The 22,907-nt window shown below is 40.4% G+C and overlaps 1 protein-coding gene across 1 annotated transcript in view; it reads left to right on the top strand.

The window, feature by feature from the left end:
• Positions 1–22,907, top strand: part of HECTD2 (HECT domain E3 ubiquitin protein ligase 2) — a 54,728-nt gene that overhangs the window by 27,522 nt on the left and 4,299 nt on the right. The window contains exons 10-20 of the mRNA XM_060241310.1: positions 3,048–3,171; positions 4,515–4,611; positions 5,598–5,705; positions 11,466–11,598; positions 12,142–12,230; positions 13,196–13,354; positions 16,202–16,276; positions 18,714–18,801; positions 18,963–19,069; positions 20,732–20,847; positions 20,939–21,082. Of these exons, the coding sequence (XP_060097293.1) occupies positions 3,048–3,171; positions 4,515–4,611; positions 5,598–5,705; positions 11,466–11,598; positions 12,142–12,230; positions 13,196–13,354; positions 16,202–16,276; positions 18,714–18,801; positions 18,963–19,069; positions 20,732–20,847; positions 20,939–21,082 (1,240 nt within the window). The remainder of the gene's footprint in view (positions 1–3,047; positions 3,172–4,514; positions 4,612–5,597; positions 5,706–11,465; positions 11,599–12,141; positions 12,231–13,195; positions 13,355–16,201; positions 16,277–18,713; positions 18,802–18,962; positions 19,070–20,731; positions 20,848–20,938; positions 21,083–22,907) is intronic.

Here is a 22,907-nt window from a genome sequence, read left to right on the forward strand (position 1 = left end):
ACTGCAACTAAAGATTTGCAGTCTGGCTAGTAGGTCAGATCCAGAAACGTAGAAATTTTAGATAGATAACTTTAGATAGATAGATAACTTTATTATTCATTTATTATGTGTTATTCATTAATTTGATAAATATTTCATCTGTACCCATATCTACATTGGATGACCAATTATGTCAGCTGAATAACTTTTCTAAATATGGAGCTAATTCCTCTAGACATGTCATGTAAACTTCATCTGTTAGACCATCTAGTCCTGCTGATTTTCCACAATTTTTTTATTTACAAATTTTCCTTCTACAATAAAAATTGGTTTACCTAGATCAGTGGCTCCTAAACCTTTTCAGGCCACCTCCCCCTTTGGTTCCATAATTCCCAGTACACGATGTCCTACCCTATAGAAAGCATTATTTTGGGGTGAGGTGGTGGGCGCTGAACCATCTTAGCCTCTCCTGCTTTCTGGTACCTTTCCAGTGCTCAGATGCTGCTTACTATTTATGGGGAACCACTGTACAACAGGGTACCATCACCATCTGACTAAAAACTATTTTGAAAAGTTATTACCTTGCTAGATCAGGGGAATGCTATAGACATAGTTTATCTTGATTTCAGTAAGGCTTTTAATAAAGTTCCGCATACTATCCTTGTTAAGTTGGTAAAATGTGGTTTGGATTCTGTTACTGTTAGGTGGATCTGTAACTGGCTGACAGATCGCACTCTAAGAGTGCTTGTGAATAGTTCCTCATCCTCTTGGAGAGGAGTGACAAGTGGAGTGCCTCAATGATCTGTCCTGGGGCCTGTTTTGTTCAACTTCTTTATAAATGATTTGGATGAAGGAATAGAGGGGAATGCTTATTAAATTTGCCGATGATACTAAATTGTGAGGGGTTGCAAATACAGTTGGGAGGGGTTGCAAATAGAAGACAGAAACAGGATACACGATGATCCTGACAGGCTGAAAAACTGGGCCAGAACCAATGAAATGAATTTTAACAGGGATAAATGTAAAGTTCTGCATTTAGGTAGGAAAAATCCAATGCATGGTTGTAGGATGGGGGAGACTTGTCTTGGCATTACTATGTCCAAAAAGGATCTAGAAGTCTTATTGAACCATACGTTGAACATGAGTCAACAGTGTGATTTGGTGGCTAAAAAGGCAAATGCAATTTTGGGCTGTACTTATAGAGGTATATTGTCCAGATCATGTGAAGTGATGGTATTGCTTTACTCTGCTCTAGTAAGACCTCACCTGGAGTATTGTGTTCAGTTTTGGGCACCACATTTTAAGAAGCATATAGACAAGCTGGAAAGGGTCTAGAGGAGGGCGACAAAGATGGTGAGGGGTCTGGAGACCAAGTCCTGTGAGAAAAGGTTGAAGGAGCTGAGTATGTTTGGCCTGGAGAGGAGGCCACTAAGCGGTGATATGATCACTATCTTTAATACTTGAAAGCCTGTCATATAGAGGAAGGAAATGTATATGTGAAGGAAATGTATAGCATAAAATATCTATTACCAAACTTGCACAAACCTCCACCTACTATAGAGGTAAAGTAACTAATTTATAACAAAATCAATAGCTGCGACCAATAATTAGTTTATTTTGAGACAACTCAAACGTGTAAATACATACAAATGTGACCAAAGAAAGCGATAAGAGCAGTACAACTTCAAAGATGAAACAGGGAAGATGTTTCACTCTAGGCTCTAGCCTGGTCACTCATACATAAGCAAACAATGGGTCAAAGGGGCTCACATCCAGTGCCTCCCTGCTGCTTCCTTTCCTCTTAGTATTCACCCCCCACCCCAGGTAATCCCATCACTCGCAAGGGGCAGTACCACCACTTCTGGAACCACTAATATAGATAGTCCTTATAATCCAATGCTATTTTAGCTATTGGAATCATTTTAAGAATTCTGTTTCATCCCTGTTCACCAGTTTGGTGTAGTGTGTGGACTCTTATCTGGGAGAACCAGGTTTGATCCCCCACTCCTCCACATGCACCTGCTGATGTGGCCATGGGTCAGCCACGAGTTCTTTCAAGGCTGTTCTGCTCAACAGCACTTATGGGAGAGCTCTCCCCGCCCCACCTACCTCACAGGGTGTCTGTGGTGGGGAGGGGAAGGAAAAGGAGATTGTAAACCACTGAGACTCATTTGGGTAGTGATGGGAAGGGTATAAATCCAATCCCCTCCTTCTCCTCCTCCTCTTGAAAAATATTTTTAAATGTAACCACAGTTTCCAGAACTATTTAAATAATTATTTTTTATTATTCTCAATCAATCAATATCACACCTTTACTGGCATAACATATTCTCATTGTTCTCAGCTATGAGATATATTAGGCATTTTCCAAGTTTATTTCCATGAGGCATGGAGAGATTACGTAGCACAGAGTAAAGTTCTGACTGCTAAACAAACATCATGAAATAGAGAATTGGCTTTAGCAGATTTCAAAGAAAGCCTTTCACTCTCTAGGCTTCTTGCCTTATGTTTTCTTTCCCATTTATTAAGATCTTGTCGAATCTCCAGTCTGGATGTTCTAACTGGCGTTGGAAACTGGTCAGAAATTTGTGACTACAGAGCTGGTTTTCAAAGTGGAAACAGTGAAGTGTTCAGGCAAGGAATACATCCAGTTCTAAAGGCCTTCTCTCCACAGTAGCATATGTTTTTCTACAGTCACAGGGAGCTACAAGGATAGAAATATAGAGGGGCTGGTATAAGGCTCTGCACTAGGTTTTTTTAATGAAAGATGAGCATCAAGGAGCAGTAGACGTGCAGCGATCTGCCAGCAATGGGCTATAGTAGATATCTGTCCCACCTGAAGTGAGCCCCTTGAATTGGTATCAGAACTATTGGTCTTCTGTATAATGATATTTGACATTCACATAGGTCTAATGTTATCTTTTAGTCACACACACACACACACACACACACCCCTTATAAAATAAGATTGTTCCTTGTTTGGCACCATCTCAGATTAAATTGTCTCTAAACCAAGTTTATTCCACAATCCATTGCCAAAACTTGTCTATTTAAATGTGTTTTTGCAGATGCTGCGAATAGTCTAGCAAATCCTCCTATTATTCCATATACAGATTTCTATAATTCTACACTGGATCATATTGATCTTATGGAAGAATATCACAATTGGCAATGTTATGGGAACTCTCAGAGGTAAGAAGAAAACATAGTGGTTAGAAAAGTGAGTAACACTAGTTTTGAAGTATTGATGTTTCCAGCATTAAAATTGTTTGCTTTTTATTAAAATGAAAAGTTTCCACATTTAATTTTGGCTATGGTATCCTTTTGAAAAGCAATCATTTTCAAAATAAACTAATAGGTATCTTGCAAAAATTGTAAGTAGCAGTTTAGATTGTCATATTAGTCCAGATAATTGACTTGCAAAAGTACAGGTTTACACTTTGTTACATGTCTCATTTGTTTCAGTGGTGTAGTTCTTTTCAGACAGCTGTGTGATTCTATGGTTCTCAGAAGCCTTTCACAAGACCTCATTCAGTTTATGACCCAACATTCACCTTAGTTTGTTCTGTTTTGAAGTATTTAAATCAGTACTCAGATTGCAAATTCAGAAGGCAAATAAGAATTGCCTGAAATTTATAGCTTGTCAGCAATAAAAATTCTTCTAAAATATTTGTTCTGTGATCATTCCAGCAAATGAAAGATAATGTAATTATCACAACTGAGTTGCTGTATCTGAACTATAGATGAGTGTTCATCTTTGTGTGCTGGGGAGGATATTTCTACAAACTTCTAGAATGTACAGCTGAGTGACACAGAGTGTTGGACTGGATGGGCCGTTGGCTTGATCCAATAAGGCTTCTCTTAAGTTTCTTTATACAATTATAAGAGGGAATGTTATAGTATTAAGTATGTACTGCTAGCTTTTGTGCCTGTTTGTTAACCACTCCATTCAACCAATTTAAAGAGACTGTTTTTTCCAACCCTTATAAAAGTGGGTTTGCAGCTAACTATATAAGAAATCCTCATGTTAAAATGTTCCTTTTATGCCCCTCTAGTTGCTTACCACTGGAGACTCAGTGCAGTCAGTGCATTCTCTGTTCCCATAAGAGCATGTACATGAGATTCCACTCAAATAGCCATTGTTTGCAAGATGGCAACCTGCTACTTTCCCCATATTTCCTCTCCACACACTGTTTTGCTATGAACCAGCAGATTTCCTGGTTGTAACCCCAACCAGAGAGTGGCAAAACAGGAGAAATGAGGAGTTGCAAGGGAAGGCGGAACAGCTGTAAATTCAACCTAATTGCCACTTCTACCAGCATTAATCTTTTTCATCAGTTATGGGGCTCTGCACCAGTGTTCACTGATGTAATGTATATAGATAGGCAAGTGACTGTAAGAAATCACAATGTTAAAAATTTTGGCTAACCTCACTCTTGGCAGTTCATTTTAGGTATTTCACAGCTAATTCAGTGTAAAGGATTCTAATGGATTACTTTGGAAATGATGACATTTTTATTTGCTTTGTCATGTAGGTTTTCCTTCTGTCAATATCCATTCATTATTTCTATAGCAGCAAAAAAAGTTATTATTCAAAGGGACTCAGAACAGCAAATGATAAATATTGCACGGGTATGTATTTTTATCTATGAAGGTATACAGATTACTATAATCAGCATACTGAATACTTTGTGTAGTGTTGTACATTTGGTTGGACACTTCATTTGAGCATCATAAAACTGACCCTAATAGAAAAAGTAGATGTTTAAGGAGTGCCTCATCTACAAATGGCAGTGACACATAAACTGTCTTAGAGCTTTTGAATAGTTTGAATTGAAGTTGGGGTTTGTTTGTTTGTCTGCCCTTCCCTTGTAGCCTGTAACTTGGCTTGCTTGCCAGAGTGTTATAATTTGGACAATATGGGTAATTTGTAAGGAATCTGATGTGTGTGGAGTGCTTTCAGGCCAGGAAGATAAGACTAGATGGGCCTTGCAATTTAAAATATTTTCACCTGCTGCAATATATAATCACCTCATTTCCACCAGATCTAACAGCCTTCACAAAACAATTGAGATATTAATGAAAATGGAAAGCATTTATCTGAAACATCTAATCAGTTGCTTTCTTGTTTATGCCAGGGGTGGACTGGCTCAATGGCAAGTCATGATTGCCAGGATTGCAATTTTACCTGTACAGGCAGGTGTACCTGTTTTTTCACCCACCCTTTCTCCTTTCTGCTATTAGTGATTATCCTAAGTATTGTGACGCCGGCTGTGAAGGAATGATAGTCATAAGGGGGTTCAGATAGTTTGCTGAAAGATACCCAGTACTGAGTGTATAGTGTTAGCTTTCAGCCAGTGGAGATTTAGCTGTGATATGCTAGTTGCAGCATTCATGTCATCAGCACTGCAGCATACCTATAGCTTACAGAAGAAAGACCTATAGTTTACAGAAGAAAGTCTCTTTAGCTTGCATTTGTTTTTGTGTGGTATCACTTTATTCTACCATTGTCATGGTCTCTGGTGGGAGTCCAAAAACTATTAGATAATCATATATTGGAGTTTCTGGCAGAGGTTTTTTTTTTTAATTAACCTTTATTTCTCCTGAATTCTAAACAGCAAAGCCTTGTGGATAAAGTCTCTCGGAGGCAGAGGCCTGATATGAACATGTTGTTCCTAAATGTGAAAGTGAGAAGAATGCATCTAGTTAGTGATTCTTTGGATGAGGTATGTAAAATGTTTTATGAAGACTGTTGGAAAATATTGCTAACACTTTGAATTCCTAAAAGATTCAGGTTGATACTGTTAAAATACTTTGCCCATAAAGCTACTTTTCCAGAATGTGCCTGTTCCTATGCACTCTATCATTCTGTGTAGCATTCCAGCAGATCTACACAGGCATACATGCCTACAACTGAGTGAACACACCACACGATCTGCTTACCGATATAAAACTTGCCATTAGACCTGTAACATTCCATAGATAAACTGTACATCACTGTGGTGTAGTAGCTAGAGTATCAGACTAGAATCTGAGAGATCCAAGTTTATATCCCCACTGTGTCATGAAACCTTGCTGGGTGCTCTTGGCACAAGGGTAAAATGGAGGGGAGGAGAATGGTGTAAGCTAACGAGTAAAAAGAGGAGCAATCACATCCAATTCCTCTCCACAGTGCATCCCGGTCCCATAGAGATTTTTGTTCATATGGGTCCCACAGTTGCAGGCATAGCCATTTGAGAGGTCAAAAGGGGCTCCTCTTCGCTCTTGGACCAGCGGAAAAGCTGGCAGTATCAACCTCAATTAAGTTTATAGTATGCATTGCAGACTGTCATGATCTTTGTATCATATTTAAGGGATTTAAGTGCAGTATCCATTCCTAGCTTAAGGGATCCATGTTTCCTTTTGACCTTTCTGTCCACCTGGGGCATTAGCAAAAGATGCATACAAAGCCAAGGGCTTTAACAAAATCTGAGTTTCAGTTGCACAAAACTCTTTTCTACCTGCTCAGTTATTATAGTCACAACTTTACCCAACTATTAACTGCTTTAAACTGCCTTTTTGTTCCTGAGTACAAATAACCTAATATTTGTTTTTGTGTTTTTTATACCCCTTCTCTTTGGCTAAGAGCTTGAAGTGGAGCTCTTTATGTCAGTGTTTCCCATTTGCAGGGTCATGATCCAGTACCGGGCCACGGAAGCCCCACTACTGAGTCACAAGAAAAGCCAAAGCTAGCCCCGCCCCCAGCAAAGCATGACCTTTGCTCTGCTTCCTTCCTTCCCCCGTCTCTCTGTTGTGCAGAGAAAAGCTAGCCTTGAAGACTGACACAGGCTGCAAAGCCTGAGCTCTGTTTGGCTTCCTTCCTTCCCCCATCTCTCTGTTGTGCAGAGAGGAGCTGAGCTGCCTCTCCTTCTTTCTCCGCCCTCCCAATGTTTAAGAGAAAAGCTGGAGTCCACTGGCACTTTAGACCCATGAAATGTTCTTCAAGGTATGAGCTTTCATGTGCCTTGCAGTATGCTCTTTTGGGGAGATTTCCCCGGGAGGCCTGGGCAGCAAAGAAGGGTGTGTGTGTGTGTTTCAGCCAAGAGGGGCGGGGAGTGGGCATTCCAGTAGCTATTTTGTTTTTTTACCAAATGACCCCTGGGCAGAATTGTTGCTGGCTGGGGTCATCTGATGATGAGAGAGGCTTTTTTTCCCTTCTCCCCCTTCTTTCTTTCCCTGCAAGTGATGCTCTGTCTGTATTCTTGGTGCTGGGAGGGGGGAAAGCAACAGTAGGAGGGCTTTTAGTGCCCTGGCCCCACTGGTGAAGATTCTGGTGCTTTTTGAGCATTGTATGAGAGAATTTTGGACTGGATAGTCCACTGGCCTGATCCAACATAGCTCCTCTTATGTTCTTTCTTTCCATGTCTTTCTTTTCCTCTCCTTCCATATCATTCTTTCCCTTTCTCTTTCTCTCCTTCCATTTTTGCTGGATGAAACTTTTCTGTTCATCATACTGTTATTGCAGACATAGGGGCTCTGCCAATGAAAAGTTGGCACCCCCAGTTGTAGCCAGCTGGCCTTTCTATGAGATTTCTGTGTGAGTGAGTGAGTGAGAGTGAGTGGTGTGGGGTGGAAAGAGATTATTGGAGATTACTGTAGTATATCTCAACAGCACTGGAAGTGATGGTACTATGAACTTGGCACCATTTTACTGGTCCTGCTTTTAACAGCTGTCTGATACCAAAATTAAACTCTTCCTGTAGATATTAAATCCTGATATAAAGAAGTTCACTGGCTAAATATCTGTAAACCAGGTTGCTTTTAAAGGCATGGGAAACACAGCCAGTAAAAAGCTGCAAGCCCCTCATAAATATCCTTTTTGGGATAACTGCAGAAAAACTTGTATGAACTTCATATAACTTGAAATTAATTCATTAATTGCAGTACAATTCTCTGCTACCTTTCACAGCAATTTCCCAGTGTTTCAGCCAAAGAAAAGTATGAAAAATAGCTGTCGAAAGATTTTCTTGAAACTAAGCAAGCTTGGTTATAGCTTGAGTCAGGGTTCCAGTAGTAGCAACTGAAGGAAGGGCCTACTAAATGTTTCAGCATATTTTGATGTAGAGCAGCTGCCAGGGCCCAGTGTGGGTGATACACAGTGCTGTCATTCCTGATGGCAATGGCAACAGGACTCCCAACTGCATACACTGGCCAATGCTGTTGAGGAAGGGGTGTGTAGGTGGTGCAGGCAATTGAACATGGGCATTGGGATTGCTTGCAAGCTGGAGAAGAACACACGAACAGATAGGTGCATGCAGGTTTTGGAGTGGAAAGAGAGGACCGCCCACTTTCCACCCCCATTTTGGCTCAGCGTGAGTTTCAGAGAAATTTTTCTGAAAATGAAGTTACTTCAGAAGAAGAGGCAGGTTTGGGGGAGTGCCCTGGAAGAGACATCACAGGAAAAGGTGGGGTTTTGGTTCAGTGTGCCCCGGAAGTGACATCACTTGGCCCTTGACACCAAAGGAAATGACATAATTCCTGTCTCCCGGCTCCACCCCCAAATTCTCTTGGCTCCATCCCCAAATTTTAGTGGGCCATGATAGCATGTATAAAGCACCAAAAAAATTCACATCCGAACAACTATTAGATATTATTAAATACAGTACTCCTAATACTCCTAAAATGCTGGGTTTTATTTTAATTACGTCTCCACTGTCATTATATAACTCATCTATTACTAGGTTCTAAAACATGAATTTTGTTCCTTATGTAGATCAATCGCTTTTGATTAGGAAATATGGTTGTAATTTTTTTAATTTCGGGGTTTAATCTTTTCTCCTTCAATTTGATTTGATGTAGAAGCACAGTATTATGAAGAAAATGAATTCAAAATATGCTATCTGAATGCAAAACACATTTTCTTCCTGGTTGGTATGGAACAAATTGTAAAGAGAGAACTGTTAATAAATGGAACAAGACAGATAATATTAAGAGTTCTTCTATAGACCAGTGGTCTGATACAATGTAAGGCAGCTTCATGTGCTTGTATCTTGTAATAATCAGCAAGTTACTGCCACAGGAGATGGCGGCGGCTACAAGCATAGACAGCTTCAAGAGGGAAATGGATAAGCATATGAAGCAGAGGTCCATTAGTGGCTATTAGCCACAGCTTATTGTTGGAACTCTCTGTCTGGAGCAGTGATGCTTTGTATTCTTGTGCTTGTGGGGGGGCGGCACAGTGGAAGGGCTTCTAGCCCCACTGATGGCACTTGGGTTTTTTGGTCACTGTGTGACAGAGTGTTGGACTGGATGGGCCATTGGCCTGATCCAACGTGGCTTCTCTTATGTTCTTAAGAAACAGAGACACTTCTACAATAGTATAAAGTGAAAAGCGGCCTTTTAAAATTTTGCCATGAGATTCTGGATCATGTTTTTGGAGGCTAATAAGTGGTAGTGAAGACAATATGTCAGCCATGGTCTTTGATATAGGGTATTAAACAGTAATTGAAGAGAGAGCACACACAAAACAGTTTTAGAAAACTTGGCATCATTTGTCCAGTACTGCATATCTCAGTTGAAGACAATGGAACAGTTATACCTTACTGATATGAAAAGTGCACCACAGTGTCTATAAATTAATTTAATGCTGACACAGGCATGGATAATAATAACTGAATAAATGCTACACAGAATAAGAAAATGAAAGATACTATTCCTTCATCATTAGTAATTAATTTGAAATGTTTAGACATCTAATACTCCTCACCTCATCACATATTTTTATGTAGTATGATATAAAGTAATCCTGTAAGGATTTGCCAAGTGTGGATATGCAGTTCACTTTTGCTGCTGGCTCTCCTACTTTGCCTCATATTCTAGTTGGCCACCACTTTCTGCTCCTCCTTTTTTTCTGGACCTGGCCACCACCAGTTTTCACACACTATTTTGAGTTCCCCTGAGTTGAAAGAATCCTAAATGCTCATCACAGCTGGCCCTGTTGCAGAGGTTAGGCTATCCAACCAGACTAGAGGTCAGTCTTTGGCAGTTAGAAACAGATAGTACTACATGAGTCCTAAGAATCACTTCTTATAATCCTCCAAGATAAGATGTTGGCTGGGGTCTCATTGTAATTCTTGGTAGTAGGCCTCCCTGCATCATGCTGTAGGCCAGGGGTGTCAAATGTCCAGCCTGTGAGCCAGAACCAGCTCACCCAGGGCTTTAATCAGGCCTGTGGGGCTCTTTTCTCTCCCCCTCCGCCCTCTCCTGTTCTCAGCTTTGAAGATCCAAGGCTGATGAAGTTCCCTACACTTTCTGCCTTGTCTTTGCTGTCTGCAGCAGGAAGCAAAGCTGCAAGGAAACTGTGGAATGGATTTTCCATTAAGGTTTCTGTGCCCAGATAGATAGGGCCCAGAGACCTTAATGGAAAATCCATTCCACAGTTTCTTGCAACTTTGCTGCAATGTGTTTGAATGGAGTGGGGGTCAGTTTCACTTTTCAGCGTTCCTATAGCCAGCTGAAGCTCATGCTTCCTGGAGTTGTGTCTTTGCAAATAAAGGGTTGATGCTTTGAGCCAGCTTGTCTCTGCTGAATGGACCTGACCTAGTGTGTACTCTAACCTGGGAACCCACAGCCAAAGGGGGAATATTATACTGGAGAGCCATTGCCAATCTGAGTAGACCCTGGGGAGTAGGGGAAGGGGGAAGCTTGCAGTGCCATTTCATTGTTTACACAGGCTCAGAGTATTTTATATTTTTAGTTTCTGCTGTGATTCTTGTGCCTTTTCTTGATGTGTTATTTTTAAAATTGCATTGCCAAATCCCACTATTCCCCCACCTTTCCATTTTAAACAAAAAAGTGCAAGAGTTTTAAGCATTTGTATTTTAAATTTAAAGATATCTTTAATTCTGTCTGTGTTCTTTATAAAGTTTATATCTCTGCTACCTCACATTACATTTTATGACACACATGGCCTGGCCCCACAAAGTCCGATTTGTGTCAGATCCAGCCCAGAAATGAGTTCAACACCCCTGAAATGCAGGGGTGAGGGATCCCTCAGTACATCAATAGTTTCTTTCCCATGGAAAATGTACTGTGACCCCATAAGAGAATTTTAATGTCTTTTCTTTTATGTATTTTATCTATATTGTAAGCCACCTCGAGCTCCGTAAAAAAGAAAGATCACTAATAAATGTTTTAGATACATAAATAAGCAGAATGGAAATGTGACACATTAATAAATTGCTTGAGCTCCTGTAATCCTGGCATTCAGGTTTTTCCCCCCGAGTCGAAGTGTGAGAAAAGAACAGTCCCAGATCCTGCAGAATGATTTCCCTAAAACCATCCAGCTCTGTTTAGTCATGTCTGAAATTTAGATAACCCAGTAAATTAATATTTCATGTTAAATAAAAACTATAAAAATGTTATTTTGCTCAGAAGAAAGCTAAAGAAAAATTATTTGTTTTTGTTATACACTTGTGATTTTATTTATATATTTTTCTTTTTAACAGCTGACAAGGAAGAGGGAAGATTTGAAAAAAAAATTAAAAGTTACTTTTGTAGGAGAGGCTGGTCTTGACATGGGTGGCCTAACCAAAGAATGGTTTCTGCTTCTAATTCGACAGATTTTTCATCCAGACTATGGCAAGTATCTAAACTGAATCTCTTCTAATATTGCACAAAAGAGATTAGAGTTAATAAATGTAAAGGTAAATGCTTTAAAAAACAAAACAAATACATGTTGCATCAGCTCCTGGCGCCAAATCATTCATTATCACTTTGTTGGTGTCAGTGTTGGATTTATAGCACTCTGTTTTTTTTCCATTCAGTTTCCAAGTTGATCTCCTTTAGGAGCTATGTATTTATACATTTTTCTTTAATGATTGTAGGACCGAAAGATTCTGAGAATGAAATGAAAGGGGAGGACACAATCTGAAATAAAAGCAACTTTTAAAACAGTCTGTGAGCTAGATGAATTATTTAATGGAATTTATTTCTAATGCTCAGATAACAGGAATTTAGTCAATGAAGGCCCTCATCTAGGAAAAAAACCCCTAGAAGGCCTTATACTTTTACTTAATTGTGCCTGTTTAAGTCAGTTTGAAATCAACATACTTAATTCTCATTACTTTTGGCACCTTAAATTTGAGACAATAGTTGATATAAAATGTTTGCTTTCTTCTACAGGCATGTTTACGTATCACAAGGATTCCCATTGTCATTGGTTTAGTAGCTTAAACTGTGATAATTATTCTGAATTCCGATTGGTTGGAGCTGTATCCTTTGCTGCCCACTAGAAGGTGCTGTATGCACAGCAGACACACCTTTTCACGAATATGTTATACCTTATGTATTCTTTTGGGAGGTTTCTTTCATAGAATCATTGCATTGTTTATGAAGTCAATACCAGTGTACACATAGTTGTGATATAAAAAGTAAAATCTACATTTTCTTTAATGTATAATTCAAGAATGGATTAATTGCTGGCTCTCACACAGTGTCTCGATTTACATGGGACACCCCCTCCCCCCCGATTCACTGAGTCCAGATAGTTCTTTTGTTCAAATACACATTCCAAAACTGAGTTTATATTTCCCCCCATTCTTAACCAGGATTAAAATGTGTTTAAGAATCCAGATTACTGGGAAAGAACCTCAGTTTCTGGATGCCATGGCTAACAGGAAATGATTGAAGCTCTTTGTCTCTCATCTTGGCATGTTGCATATTGCTGGGGTTTTGCTGGGGAAAGGAGCTGCACACCCTAAGCAGCAGTCTTATTTTTTTGTATGTACCCTCATGTCTCCTGCAGCAGATACTCAGTATGGATGGCAGATACATGTCCTTAAAAACATTTGAGAATGCTTTCAAGGGGGATACACATGCTAGTGCAGTTTATCTACATTGGCAAATTGCAAGGATGAATTTATGAAACTTCTGTAGTTTAGATTTCAGATTTCTTTTCATTTTTCATTCAGATTTTTTGGGTTATCTATTCTTCCTTTCTTGTATTTTTCCTCTAAAATGGAATGGAATTTAGTTACTTGTTAAAATAATTTCCTTGTTGATTGGCTATTACACAACATTTTATTAGAATGCAGAGTCCTAGCAATTTAAATAAATAAACAAAATTTCTCATCAGTCTTGTATTATATTATTTACAAGCCATCTTTAGACTTTTTCAACTAAATCTATATTAGGATAATAGATGATTGTGCGGGTTTAAACTTAACAGAACATATAGCTAATGGGACTAGCAGTCTACAACAGCATCACACTGGATATTCGATTTCCACCATGCTGCTATAAAAAACTGCTCAGTCCGCCCATTGTACCTGGTGACCAGAATACACCTGTAGGGATTGGTAGTGTTACAATAGATGACCTATGCCAGGTTATGCCGGTAAGTATGGATTTTATTTTTTTAAAAAAACACACCACTTTTTGTAATAATTCTTGTAACACAGTTTTGCAGCAGGCAGGGCTTTTTTTGAGCAGAAAGGCACAGAAACGCAGTTCCAGCTGGCTTGGTGTCAGGGTGTGTGGCCTAATATGCAAATAAGTTCCTGCTGGGATTTTTCTATGAAAAGCCCTGTGTGAAACAATGGGGATGTTGGGGTGTGTGGCCTAATATGCAAATGAGTTCTTGCTGGACAAAAAAAGCCCTAGCAATGGGCATTTTCAGATATATACTGAGTATGTAACTGGGATTTTGCAAGCATAGGTAAAAGTTCTGAGTGTCACATTATGAGGCCAAGCGGTAAATTTATGACATCAATGCAAAGGTAGTTGCTTGAGCTCCACATGCAATTGACCACAGTTTTTTTAGAATCATTTGGTAGCCAGTTTGGGAGTGCTGCAGTGGTCCAGATTTGGCTACAGATGTTCACCATGCCCATAGTACGTGTTTACATGTTCTGTCACCTCTCTAAAGAATGTTTGGTACATCTCTGCAATGAAAGTCATATCTCAGAGTAACAACCAAAAGTCACTTCCTGATGTGGAAATAGGCATGAAAATTAGTACTCTGCTTATATTCCATTAAATGTTTGAATGCAGAGAGTAGGGGTGTGCACTTCAAAAAATGTAATAGTTCACATTTAGATTTCAGGAGGGCACATTTTTCATTATCCCAAATTTGGGGGGTTCTATACCATTTCAGGAGTTTTTGGGTCCATTTAGCAATTCCCCCCACAGGCAGCAGGAGGGAGGAAGGAAGGAAGTAGGTAGAGAAGCTTGTCCTGTCAAACAGGTGTTTGGTAGCATCTTGGTTTCTTTACAAAAAAAACCCATTATTTTCTATAGTATTTCTATATGAAATCAGGTGGCCAAGTATACCCCAAAGAATATAATGGGCCTTTAAAATGTAAAGGTGCTTATAGGCCAGCTATAACAGCTGAATGGATAGACCTAGCTTCTCCGGTACCCACAGGATATAATGGAGCCATTGTTTCCTATGAGCAGTAAACCTAACCTCTCAGGCCAGGTCTACAAGATCAGCCATTAGTTGATGTCTTCCATCCCATTAGATTTTCAGAGGTTATTATTTTCTTTGGGGGTAGACCTGGCCCCCCAATAGAAAATCGTGGCCCTTGAAAATTTAAGGGGAGCAAGATGCTGTCAAACATCTATCTGGCAGATCCATCTTCCTGTCTTTCCCTCTTGGTTCCTGGTGTCCCCAAGCACTTCTGAAAACTTCATTACTCTCTGAGTTTCAGGAGATTTTGGGGTCATTTCATATATTCCCAAACCAAGTGATTTTGAGTTATTTTCAACAGGGATATATTCAAATGTACACTGATAGCAGACAGCCCTACTTCCTTTTCTGCATTTATTTTAAAAACTGAAGATGAGAATTGGCATGCCTTAAAACAAACACTTTGCTAGTACTTCCTAACACCAGAATATTGCATTATTTTTTTTTTTAAAAAAATTGTTCCTTCTCTTTATTTAATCAGTTCTTGCATACAATGAGGCTAGCAAAGGCATAGAACAATCAAATCAGTAAAGCAAAACTCAATAGTAACATAAAAGCAGCAGCAGAATAATAAAACAAAAAGTAGCATTAAAAGCAATAGTATAAAGCACACGTTATTACAGTGTGGGCTTAAATCCTCTCTGAGAATTAATTCTTTTAGATTTAAGGGCCAAATTACACTGACATTAGTGATCAAAAACACTCCTAGATACTGCTTTAGTCCCTGGTAGAGGGGAGATAGGCTAGCAAAACAGGTACTAGTCCTTTTCTCAACTGGGTCGAATGCAGCCCAAAGGCTTTTTTTGTTATTGTGGCTTTGATCCACACCTCCCCAGCTGGTTTTTGCAGCTAAACTCTGTGCCTGGTTAGATTTCTTTTCCTTTTTAATCGCTGGTCTTATTATAATTTATGATGCTCCAGGAAGCTGAAAGAAAGATTGGTGCTGGAAGAATGTGATTACATTTTTTCATTTATTCATTTTCTTGATATAAATTGTTTCACTGAAGATTAGATGAGGGAATTTAAATTATCAAATGGTTAAAATGTTGTCCCCCAGTGCTGCTGTTTCATTCAAACTTAGAATCTCCTGTACCTGTTCAAAGAAAAATTCAAAATTAACATCCAGTTATGATAATTACCCTCCCACAAAAAACATGCTTTAGCTCCAAGTTGTGTGGTTTCATCAAATTAATATCCTTTACCTGGCCTTGTGAAGAGCCAGATAAAATACCTGAAAGGATCAGAGAATAGCTATTCACAATGGATTTTGAACTCTACAGAAATGTGAGTACAAAATACAAGTATATTGAATCAGCTGTGAACATGGTTGCCACTTCTGGGTAGGGGGCTGGGAGGTAGAGTTGCCAGTTCTAGGTGGAGAAACACCTGGAGATTTGGGGACTGGAGCCTGGAGAGAGTGGGGTTTGGGGAGGGGAAGGACCTCAGCAGGGTACAATCCCACCTTCCAAAGCAGCCATATTCTCCAGCGGAACTGATCTCTGTGATCTGGAGATCTCTAGACCCTATATGGAGGTTGGCAACTCTAGTTACGAAGGATGCACACATATATAAATTTCCACATTTTAAACAGTACATAAAAGCAACAACCAGGAAAAGATTGGCCCCTGCTTGTAGTGGACAAAACACCAAAGTATGTACACGTGCTTGGGTATCTGCCTTCCCAGTTCATCTCCTGCACCTCATGCTTTAGGAACTGTGTGAAAAGAAGTATATTCTATGTACTATATATTGTGTACATTTGTCCACTTACAGGAGCTGGCTCATGGACTAAAGGAACTTCTGGCATATGAAGGGAATGTTGAAGAAGATTTTTATTCAACCTTTCAGGTATGAAGGAAATATGTTTATTGTAAAATACAATGTATTAACCCTCATTTGATATATTTTTATATATTCTGTTCTGAACAAAACTAAAATTTAAAATAATTTGTTACACTAATGCAGAATGGAAGACATTTTATTTGAAAGCATTTTAGCCATTGCCAGTTTAGCCAGGGCTTCACAGGTGGTTCAGACTGCTGAAATCTTCGAAAGTCCTACTCAGTGCAACTCCAAAGGTGCCATTATACCCAATCCTGGAACTAGCACCACAGATACCCATATGTAAACAAAGGTGTTTTTTTAAAGTGCAGAAGGTTAGAACTTATTAATTGCTTGCTGAAGCAGACCTTTCCATCCCTTCCCTCCTCTCCCCCCAGCAGGTGTAGAAAAATTTCCCAGATAGTGAGAATTCCATTGTTATGTGCAGATGGCCATATTATATTCTGATAGTGGCCAATCTGAAGGGGAAAGGACAGGGTCTTTTCCAGGGCTGTTCTGGCCTTTGAGAGGGGATTCTTCAGGGCAAGGCTTGGCTAGAGTTGCTAGTTTCAGGGTGAGAAATTCCTGGAGATTTGGGGGTAGAGTTAGAGGAGAGCCTGCAGAAGCTTATTGGGTGGTTTTAGGTTAGTCACATACTTTCAGCGTAACCTACTGCACAGGGTTGTTGAAAAAGGAAGAGAAGAGAATAATGTAAGCTGCTTTGGTCCCCACTGTGGAGAAAGGTAGGGTATAAATGAATAATAAATATAGCTGAAAATAGAATGCAGATAAAAGATAGGTTGGTGAATAGTTAAGAAGGTGAGAATGAGACTGGGAAAGGGAACAGGATATGGGAGTTCCCAGGAGGAAGGAAAGAGGAAATCATGTGGGAGAGAGATATAGAGGAAAGTAAAGTGCTTCCCCAATAGTCCTTGAGCTTTGCTACCATGAAAGTGGCCAGCACCCCACAGCTGGGACATAGTTTTTTTAGGTAGAGGCTGTTGGTGGGGAGAGGGAATCCTGTAGATAAATGTAGGTTGCCTGTGGAGTAGGAAGGGAAGAAAGAAGCAGCAAAAGGGCTATGGGGGTTTTCAGGAAAAGAAAAGAAGAAATAGTGGGGGAGGTTGAAACAATGCCTCCCACAAGTCTTTGTGTGTTCCCCCTTGTTCCTCTAATATGTTTAAGTGGCTCTATGACAGGGGTGGCCAATGGTAGCTCTCCAGATGTTTTTTGCCTACAACTCCCATCATGGCCAATGGCTGGGCAAAAAACATCTGGAGAGCTACCATTGGCCATCCCTGCTCTATGAGAGCTGACCTATCCAAAAGTTTGTGGGAAGTCCAGAGATTGTCAAAAAGTTCATTAAAGAAGTCAGCCAAATATTAACTCTATAAATACTCACAGACATAACTTACCAGGGCAGGTCTTAACATGGTTTGTCCTCCCCAGGATTAATTAATCTGCCCTTCACTATGAAAAATATAGGCATTGTGTTGCCAATTCAATTGTGGTTTCAGGTAGGTTGTTCCCCCTACTCTTGTTTTGGCCTCTGCATTACTGCAAATGAATTTCTTAATAGGATATTTGTATCCTCCCTTCTTTAAAACAAGAAAAGGCTGATTTTTAAAAAATGTTGGAGAACTGATCAAGGAGGGAAGGGCTAGGTAGGTTAATGACATCAGCGGTACAGCTAATTGTCACTGTTCATAACTGACTTCTATTTCAATGAAATAGGACCAGAGCTTGGTCCCCTGAGCTTGGTCTTGAAAAGAAGATAGCATGTCTGGACAAAACAGAAGACACATGCTCACATGAGTTCACTTTAAAATTATGTATGTATTATACATTGCATGAAAAGTAAGGAAACAGTCCTAAACAATTATACTCAGAAGTCCTGTTTTATTCAGTGGACTTATTCGCAGGAAAGTGTTCTTAGGATTGCAGCCTAAATCTCAAATAATGGGACACAGATGTTTTTCTTCTCCAGATAAGGACATTAATGTCCAATGGGCAATGGATGTTCCACATGGAATTCCATAACAAAAATAAAGTCGGGAGGGGGGGGGGAGGCTGAGCCAAGAGCATACTGTGATAAGCTTAGATTTTTAAAAATGGATTACTTTATTGAATTTATATCCTGCCCTTCCCACAGGCAGGCTTAGGGTGGGTTCCATAATATATAGCAGGGGTGGCCAATGGCAGCTCTCCGGATGTTTTTTGCCTACAACTCCCATCAACCCCAGCCATTGGCCATGCTGATAGAAGTTGTAGGCAAAAACCATTTGGAGAGCTACCGTTGGCCACCCCTGTAGATAGTCAGATTAGCACCTAAAAGGTCTGTTATGAAGGTTAGGGCCAAAGTGAGAAGCTGAGATCAGTAGCTATAGGCTATATTGAGCACAATGTCAAAACTCATAGGGATCAGTAACGTCCCTGAATTCTGAATGCTGTTTTCTTTCCTCAGGTTTTTCAAGAAGAATTTGGAGTCATCAAGAGTTACAACCTAAAGCCTGGTGGTGATAAAATCCCAGTTACCAATCAAAATAGAAAAGGTAATTTGATTGTATAATTAGAACTGCAGATTTTCAGATTTTGTTCAATTGAGATATTAGTTGTATTTAGCTGGCTTTTAAAAGTACTACTGGTAACTCTTAGCCCAGTTTATGATACAATGCAATGCATAACAAAATAGAAGAAATATTTTCTTTTTTAGAGTATGTGCAGCTTTATGTAGACTTCCTTCTCAACAAATCAATCTACAAACAGTTTGCAGCATTTTATTATGGATTTCACAGTGTCTGTGCTTCATATGCATTACTGGTAAGAACAAAAATTGCATGGTCATTCCTGATGTTTGTTTAGCAATAATGTTTGAAGCAAATGGAACATTTGCTGGGGATTGTGTGTTTATAATATGCTTAGCTGTTCAAGACCTAAACAGCTGCATGGGGAGCCAACAGTGGCCACCCTCCAGAAGGGGTCTGGAGATCACCCAGTATTACAGTTGATCTCCACACTATCAGATCAGATCCCCTGGAGAAAATGGCTGCTTTGGGGAGTAGACTATATGCCATGATATTCTGCTGAGGGCTTCCACCCCAAGCTCCAGCCCCAACTCTCCAGAAATTTCCCAAGGTGCCAAACTAGCAGGGGAATGGTATAGAAGACTAGGATCTCTTTAGAGCAGGGGTGTCAAACATGTGGCCAGGGGCTGAATTAGGCCCCTAGAGGGTTCCTGTCAGGCCCCCAAGCTACTGGCTGTCATCTGCTTCCTTCCCCCTCTCTTGCTCCCTTCTGCATTACAGCTTGCTTTGCAAGGCTTGCTCAATTATAGAGGAAGCTACAGAGCAAAACCTCTATTTTCTCCATTGGCTGAGGCTCCGCCCTTGGGGAGGGAGGGGGGAACGCAGAGCTTATTTTCCCAGGCTCTCTCAATCGCACAGCAGAGCTACTGAGCCAAGCCTCATTCCCTTCTATTGGCTGAGGCTCCTCCCTCACCTGTCCCCTGGGGAAGGAAGGAAAAAGTCACAGCTTCCTTTGCCCAGTTCCCTGGATTCCATGGGAGAAATGAAAAGAAAATACCTTTAAGACCAACAAATGCTAACATTTTAAGCATGTTTTAAGGGTTTTTTTAAATTGTGTTTGTGTGTGTCCTGTATAAAGTTTATATCTCTGCTACCTAATCTTAAATAGGTACACACATGACCCAGCTCAACATGACCTGGCCCAACCAGGTCTCATTTATGTCAGATCCATCCCTCTTAACAAATGAATTCGACACCTCTGCTCTAGAGCATTTAGAGGTATAGGCAAGTTCCTCATAAAATTATACAACGTATGTTTCTTTTTAACAGTAAGCTATACAGAAACCACTGTGGTATAGCTTCTAGAGCAGTGCCCCCCCCCAACCTTTTTGGCACCAGGGACTGGTTTTGTGGAAGACAATTTTTCCACGGACTGGTGGAGGTGGGGGTCCTAGGGTTTTTCTGCCCCAGGCTGCCCCCATGCCCACACTCCATCTTTGCCCCCCCACTGGGGTTTTTAAATGAGGAGTAGGTGAAGGTCTCTGCCTCCATAGCCCGTTTGCTAACAGGCCACGAACCAGGACCAGTTTGCAGACCGGGGGTTGGGGACCCCTGTTCTAGAGTATTTGACTTGAACATATGAAACACAAGCTATATTTGAGCTTGAACAGAAGACTGAAAAAGTGGGAGGCTGGTTGTGCAAAAGTAGTGAGATTTAGATGTGGATTCCTTTCAGAACACATCGTTTATTTATTTGTAGAGGATAGTGAATGAGTTCTGGCTATCCCCCTCCTCTTTACAAATCTCCTCTATTATATATTTGCAGCTTGACCCACAGTACAGCCAATCTGGATATGTATTCAAGTCCGTAGAAATCAGAAATGAATTCGCTTAAAGGCAGTACCTTCTTGCTTAACTGGTTTGTGTGATCTAATTCTCAAATTCAATGATTTGGCAGCTGCTTCGCCCTGAAGAGGTTGAAATTCTAGTTTGTGGGAGTCCTGAATTAGATATGAATGCCCTCCAGAAACACACTCAGTACGACGGCTACCAGAAGACTGATGTTACTATCCGGTAGACATTTTGCTTTGACTTTTAAAGGTATAGAACTGTTGTAGGAACTGATTGCAACTAAGAACTAAAATTTATTTTATGCATATTATAGATACTTCTGGGAGGTGGTACTTGAATTTCCTCTTGAACTTCAAAAAAAGCTTCTACATTTTGCTACAGGAAGTGATAGAGTACCTGTGGGAGGAATGGCTGATTTGAATTTCAAGATTTCAAAGAGTGAAGCATCCACAGACTGGTAAATAATATGGTTTCTAGCTGTCTTATTATTTGATTTCTCCAAAACTGCAGAAACATTTCACCTGGAATTTTTGCTTGAAAAGCTGTAGACATTTAACAGTTGATATAAAACTGATGAAAAACTGCCACTAAAAAATTCTTAATTGCTGATTAAAAGGAGTTTCATGTTATTAAATGTATTTATATGGATACTGTGCATATCATTCATATTTTGGACTGGGAAATGAGGCAGAAACCATCCAAATGATTTGGACAGCCTCCCTAAAAATGAGGCATTTCAAACTTTTTACAAACAATGAAATGAAACATTTTCTTGTGAATAGCTGTGGGGCTCCTTGCAGAGAAATACAGAATTAGTAGCATATAATTGTTTGAGTGTGAGATGCTGAAAGGAGCAGACTCACGTTCAGCTCTCCACACAGCCATGGCTTTCACAGGATGACCTTGAGCCAGTTATTATCTCTTAATCTAGCATATCTCACAGGGGTGTTGTGATAATAAAACTAAGGAAGAACCATAGTCAGCAGCTTCTGGGAGTGCATGATTGCAGGCCATTTTTGCTTCTGCCAGCTGCAGAAAGGAGCTTTGAAGCTTTTCAGATAAATTTCTAGGCTCTGGAGTGTCCCCCTTTCCTCTGTCTATAGAGATCCCTTTTCCCGCACAAAGGGCCATGTGACAGAGGCAGGGTGAGCGCTCCTTCTTCAGTTCTCTTCTTGCCACCATAAGGAGAGGATGTACTTCCAGCAGCTGCTTTGGGGGGGGGGTCTCAAAGGACAGTCCATTCAGGTTTTTCCATGAAGATAGCCAGAGACTTCAACCTGCAAATGGGTATGATGGCTCTTTTTAAGAACTGTGGGGAGTTCAAAGCAAAAATGGCTCATAATTACGACCATAGTTCCTGACTCCTGTGCTTGGGAGAAATCCAAAATACAGCCACATGCCCAGCCTGCCTACACCTTAGCCCTAAAGCTCATGAGGGTAGAGCTGCACAGCTTAAGGCTGTATTATGGGAGAAAGCCTTGGGTGCCCCAGATCCCCTCTGGAAAAAAGGGGCCCAAATGGATAAGGATTTGAGGATGCATTCAGTGGCTTCAGCACCAGCACCCTCAGCATCGGAATCGCAGTCCCAAAACTCTGTTCTGAGATCAGCATCAGAACTGCCACTGAGGAAAGCCAAGAAAAAGGCCAATCACAGTCCAGCCAAATCACCATCATGTCAATGTTGTTCGGTCTCGCCATGGAGTTGACAAACTTCATATCCATGGTGCCAAGGCTTGCCATCAGCTCAAAGTCATGAATTCTCCCCACCTTGACCCCAGCAAGCTAATTCCTTTCAGAATCATGCTGACTATGTTCAGATCAAAGTCCTCTTAATGTCAAGACTTTATCAGGGCTCGAGATTGATCCATCACATCTGAAAATGTCCTCACCATTGAGATGCACTGAGAGCTCTCCATTGGAGGATGAGGTCTTTGAGGTACCTTCTTCAGGTCCAGCCATGTTGCAAAGCAAAGGACAACCTGATCAACAGCTGCCAATTGATGGCCAACACAGCAAAGTCCTTGGGGGAAGGGACTATTTTTGGTTTATGTTACCACTGCAATGGGGACCTCAGTCAGCATACAGTTCATACCAATGGCAACCCCAGAAGCCTTCTACCAGATCCAGAGGAGATTGCCAAGAGCAATACCACCTTGAAGAAGTAGATACAGATATCTGAAGAAGCGAGCAGTGACTCACGAAAGCTCATACCCTTTTTGTTAGCCCATACAAATTTTGTTAGTCTTTAAGGTGCTACTAGACTCTTTTCTACTGCTACAGAC

Source organism: Heteronotia binoei, chromosome 6 (assembly GCF_032191835.1).
Source record: "Heteronotia binoei isolate CCM8104 ecotype False Entrance Well chromosome 6, APGP_CSIRO_Hbin_v1, whole genome shotgun sequence".
NCBI lineage: Eukaryota > Metazoa > Chordata > Lepidosauria > Squamata > Gekkonidae > Heteronotia > Heteronotia binoei.